We start from the raw sequence: 5,847 nt of genomic DNA, 5'->3' as shown, positions 1-5,847 counted from the left end.
GATTATGACATACACTTAAAGCTCTCAGGTCAAGTTGGGTTTACCCAGTTCTCCATGATATGATCCAAGAGTTGAATATCTAGCTAGGCATGAGTCTGCTAATCAGAGCCCACTTGTAAGTTCTCTCTCTCTGGTATATAAAGAGAGGAGGACCTAGTTTGTAAAGAAAGAAAGATAACCGATTCACATACACTCATAACAAAATACACAGGACGTAGGGATGTTATCTTTCGGGAGGCCTAAGCCTAGATAGCCCGGGTATTCTTGAGTTCAACACACACACACTGAGGAACGCACACCTTCAGCGTTGTTCATGCACCCTTCGATCAGTACACCCCATAATCATTGTTAGGGATTAACCCTTGACATGGAGGAACCACCCTATGGAGGGTCCATTGTGTAGGTGTGGTGATCGAGGTCGAATATCGACGTCTTTCAAGGTTCAGACTTTAGGTAGGCAGTTCTTTATGTGTCCAGAGCTTGACGACAATTTCGTGGGATGTCTCTCTCTTTGCCTTCATCCACACCTCCTAATTATAACTTCAGTGCATCACTTCTAATTTTGGGTTTGTTATCCTAAGCCTTGTCATTTCAAGGAATGGATCTATCTTGTCACGCCTCCATACTATGGAGGCTACATCAAAGAGGTTGAAACGTGAATACGGGATTATGATGGAGGAAACACGACTGAGGAAAGAGGTACATCACGAGTGGCAACAAGAACATCAACGCTGAGAACAAGAACGCAAGCGATAGACCTAGGAACTTCAAAGGCATGAGGAGGAAGATCGTTTCTGACAGGACATTCTAAGGAGACAGGAGTCCAAACTTCAAAGGAGTGAGGAACACCTACAAAGGCGTGAAGCACTCTTGCGCGACAAGAAGAGGCTGAGTGCGAAGCGGCACGTCAACGAAGGGGGGGCATCCCCGGTCCATCCAGTAGAAGACATCTTCCTATCCGCATCAATATAATATTACCGTCAACTTTGTGTTGATTAGAGGAGTGAGGCTACGCACAAGCGCGTTCAGGAGGAACATCAAAAGATGAGGGAGGAGCGTAACTGCATAATGGCGGAAGACCATGAGGCACAGAGGGAGAGGAAGCACGAGAGGGCATGTTGGACGCGTGAGGCAGGACCGCAAGTGGCGAGGAGGAGAAAGTATCCACGTTGCACTTAGTAGACCAGATATTGTAATCCTATTGTTTACATTCCCTAAGGTTTGTTATGTTTAGATATGGTACTGGTTAGATTGTAATGATCATGTATCGTACATGCCAACATCCTTGTATGTCATAGTTCCCATTAAAATCACCGTGTTCAACTATCTGTTTTCGTCAAATTCGGGTATCCAAAATATTGCACAAACATCTAATAGCACTGGATGAATTGGCAACAAAAAATTGATAATTCTGTCACAAATTAAATTAATTCAGCCAAAGCAACGTGTTACCCGTTCACCGGGCGAGACAAAAATATTGCCCGTTCACCGAGCGACATAAAGGTGTCGGTACCGAAAAAGTATTTTTCGGCACACGGTGTACCAAATACGATACTGTTGCCCGTATTCGGCACACAGTGTACCGAATACAGTCTATTTTCGGCACACGGGCAACAGTTCCGTATTCAGCACACCGTGTGTCGAAAATGGTTTTTTTCGGTACACGGTGTATCGAAAACCCGTGCGTCGAATACGGATGCTAAATTAATAAATACTACTACATGTTATATATTTTAGCAAATACGCTCATATATGTTATCTAATTTTGGATTTTTGCTGGATTTTACAGGATTCTCACAGAAATTGTTTTGTTTCTCACGAAATTCACGAAAAAACTTGAAATTTTGGCGTTCCAAACAGGGCTTAGACATGCCACGTCGAAACGGTACGAGTATACGATTGCTTCCTTCGAGAATGTGGTCGTGTGGCTGGCTGGACTGAAGGCGATGACACCAGAACGACAACAGAACACTAGTCTAGCTCTGGTTTCAGTTACTGACTACGAGCAATGCACGATGCAGCCTCAACCTGAAATTAATCATCATTACCAGCAAAAGAAAAGGAGTCAGCATTCTACGTGTTCCTGTCATTCTTGGCCGTGCTTTTCTCGACGATTGACAAGTACAGTTGTAGCCTATCTTTATAAATCTAATCCACATCGGATTCTTAAAAGGTCATCACACCACATTATAAAAAAAAAACCCTAAGTCGTTAGATCAAGACAGCGAGGGAGCAGCACCATCGGATCGTCGTGCGAGCTCCCCCTCGAGTCTTGACTCTTCCTCTGCATCACCACTGGCTCCCTGACTCCCTTGTCATCTTCGCCTCCTCCCCAAGCGCATCTGATTTGCACCACTGCCTCCATGTGCATCCCTTCCACCGTGGCCTCCCGTCCCCCTCATCGCTCTACGTTGTTCCACCATCCTCATGACTGCTCTGCCCCCCTCCCTGCTAGCCTCGTTGCGCTGCGGCACCCTCTTCTTCTACCCACACCCCCTTCGCCTCCACTCCTCTGTTACCCATTGCCGCCTCCACCTTCCTCACTTGTGTAGTCCTCCACCGTGAGGTAAGGGCGCAAGGATGGTAGCAACGCTGATAGCAGAGAAAAGGAGCGGAGACGAGCGTGACATAAAATAGCACGAGGAAGGTCACACAGGGAAGGCCTACCACATGCTGCTCCCGTGCAAGGAGAGGAGGTGCTGCTTCCTCGTAGGCCATGTGCTCAACGAAAATCCACTACTGACAACGTCAGTAGGCTGGGGCTGAGACACGGGAGAGGAGAGGAGAAATGAAGCGGCGGCAGGCTCCTCCCCTTCCTGATGCCTCCGGCAACCCCTCATGGCCGCTTGCGCCTTGCTGATGTAGACCGTGGCTCTCGTGCCATCCGAGCCCGCTGTTCCCTATACCGGCGTCGTGCCATAGAGCGATGTAGCCTCCCCCAGTTGTGCGCGGGTAGCCACATAAAATCGATAATGTTACAACTTGATCTGAAACTTTCAATAATGTGGACACATTAAAAATAAAATAAAGTTGAAACAAAAGAGAAGGTTTAAGTTCAACCTAAAATCCCAAAAAAAACAACTAAAATAAGTTTAATGGGCTCCTCCTGGCATTGACAGACTGAGGTGATCCATCCTGCGTGACACAACACACAAGGCGACCACCCCTCCGGAGCGCAGTAGTCTGTCCCGCGAGACCGCATTACCAATATTATTTTTCTCCTTAGAAAAAAAAGACATCATTACTCAAGGAATAGTACGTCTAGCATGCAAACTCTATGCCACGATATAGCAATGATGTGGCAATATTTAGGATTACATAAAAATTAATTTGTTCAATGAATTTCCAATATTTTCAAGTAGCAAATGCATGCCAACACATTGGAGCAACGTGGATCGTATGATTTAGGTGGATGGATGACTGAGATGATTAGACCCGTTAAACTCATGCCTTTTATATTAGTACAGATAAAGCCATCTCAGAGCTCACCATCAGCAAGCAAGGTATCTATCTATCTATCTCTCCGTCCATGGCTAATTGTCGTGTCTTTGTTAACCACCAACGCGTCGAGTTCGTCGTGCGTATAGCCATGGCAAACGCAGAGGGATAGACAGGCCACTTACTTGCAGGCGCGCTGGTGGTGGCCATGGTTCTGCTAGAGTTTAGAGATCGATGGCGGTTCACGTGGTGCTTCTCGCCGTGCCGGCAGTGGCGGGCGTGTTCCTGCAGGCGTTCCAGTTCGCGTTCCTGCTGTGGCCGTTCAACCTCGCACTGCCGCTCGCGCGCCACCTGCCGCGGGCATGCATCACGCTCCGGAGGGTCACGTCCTTCTACGCCGCCGAGCTGCGACGCTACGTCAGCGGCGGCGCCCGGCGCGGGGTGCAGCTACTGCCACCACGGCGGAGCCACCAGTACGCCTCGCTCCGCGGCGTGCAGCAGAGGACACACGAGGAGGTCCTCGCGCACGCCATGATTGCCCTCGTCGACATTTCCTACTGAGATATGGACACCAATCCGCATTGCCGAGTGTTGAGTGATCCATTGCATCCTCGGGCTAATTGCTCAGTTTTTTCCCCGAAGTGACTGTCTTGGAATGGTTAGCTTGTCATTTTCTTTTGATATTGTACATAGTTTTTCCTCCTACATTTACCAGCTGAGGTGCCTAGCAAAGTCCTTCATCGTGAATTTTCTGTGAGTTTGAATGAATTACACGAAACTGGAATCGAAGTCTTTCGAGTTTACCATTTCAACAAGACCTTATGTGATTTAATTGTCGTTGAGTGTTTTCCCTAGAGTAATTACTGTTAAGGCTCATATATCATCTAGGCCTATATTGATCCATCTCTTGGATATATACACATGCATCCTAATATCGTGATTAAAGTCTCTAATCCCTAAGGTTAGTAATATGGTGTTAGAGCAAGGTTTAGGGTTAGGATTAGACTAATTAAATCCCACCCATGACCCCGTCACCTTCGTCCGCCGTCGCGGATCATCACTGTTTGGCCACCGTCGCGGCCTGTCATCGTTTTTTTTTCAGCCGCCGTCACAGTCATGCTCTCCTGTCTCGAGCCGTTGCCACGACCTCCCGTCTCTAGCCTCCATCAGGGTTGTTTCTGCCTCACCGCCCATCACAACTATCTCCGTCCTGCCGCCCATTGCGATCGGATCTAGCTGTTGTTGCAGCTTCCGCCCGCCAGACGGATCCAGCTATCACGGATCTCGTCTATCGTGGACCTTCCGCCGTTGCGGTCGGGCCTGTCTCGCGCCCAGTTGTGTGCATCTCTGCCACTGTTACCCGATGTCGCGGTAATGCTCGTCCGGTGTGTCCGCCCGTCGCGGATCTACGTCGTGCTGACGCGGATTCGTTTTTCTGTCGCTGATTGGAGCCCGCCATTTGTGGTTTTCTTCCGTTGTCGCCTGTCATAGCCTAGCCTTCTGTTTGCCATGTGCCTCTTGTGGAGCCGTTCACCGTCTGCTACACGTCGTGGACATATCTTCCTCACAATTCTTCGTTGCCATCACGTTCGCATGGGGAGCCGACGTTGCCTTTGGTCTTCGTTGGCCAACGTGTGTTGGCTGCTAGTGGTGATGGTGGTGTTTGGCCTCTCGTCTATCGTTGCTCTGCGGAGACTAGTGAAGGGCCATCTATTTCTGCTCTGCGGAGGGAGATATTTTGGTGTGCTACTGTACAACTACTGTGTGTTACTGTTCACCTACGACTATTGTACCTCATGCTATTGCTAGGCTATGTGGTCTTGCTAGGTGGTAACTCTTATTTTGTCCTCTCTATACTTTAATCATGTCGTAACTTCATGATATTGCTATCGATATCACTCTTGATGGTTGCAATTACCGGGAGTGGACTTTTTTTAGACTATATTAAGGGACTATGGTCTAGTTTTTCACTTAATTGACGATCCACCTGCCAGTAAGTCTGATGTTACTAATGTTGTTGATATCAAAACATGGCAAATTAATGATGGAAAAGTGATGGCCGCCATTGTCAATAGCACCAAGCAATATATGATTATGAGTTTTTCTATGTTTAAGACAACCAAGGCTATGTGGTCTTCTTTGCAGCGGCGCTATGTTTAGGAAAGTGGTGCTCTTTTGCATACTCTCATGCAACAAATACATGTAATTGAACAAAATGATATGTCTATTGATGAGTACTACTCTGCTTTTGATCGTTTGATGGGCCCTTTGACCTCTATGGTACCTTAGTACACAGTAGAGGAATGTACAACACACTCATTTATCGAAAAGTTTCTCACATATCGCTTTGTCATGGGGGTAAGGGCAGAATTTGAGTCCATTTGTACAAGGTTGTCTCACAATTCTTCT

At 47.5% G+C, this 5,847-nt stretch overlaps 1 protein-coding gene across 1 annotated transcript; it reads left to right on the top strand.

Moving 5' to 3' along the window:
• The first annotated feature begins 3,566 nt into the window (after positions 1-3,566).
• LOC133923686 (uncharacterized) lies at positions 3,567-4,173 on the top strand. Its single transcript, XM_062368974.1, has one exon. The coding sequence runs from the start codon at positions 3,673-3,675 to the stop codon at positions 3,997-3,999; it is 327 nt and encodes a 108-aa protein (XP_062224958.1). The 5' UTR covers positions 3,567-3,672; the 3' UTR covers positions 4,000-4,173.
• The last annotated feature ends 1,674 nt before the right edge of the window (positions 4,174-5,847 follow it).

This window comes from Phragmites australis, chromosome 7 (assembly GCF_958298935.1).
Source record: "Phragmites australis chromosome 7, lpPhrAust1.1, whole genome shotgun sequence".
Lineage (NCBI taxonomy): Eukaryota > Viridiplantae > Streptophyta > Magnoliopsida > Poales > Poaceae > Phragmites > Phragmites australis.
Note: the sequence above shows the minus strand (reverse complement) of the source record. Positions and strands in the feature narration are given on the sequence as shown.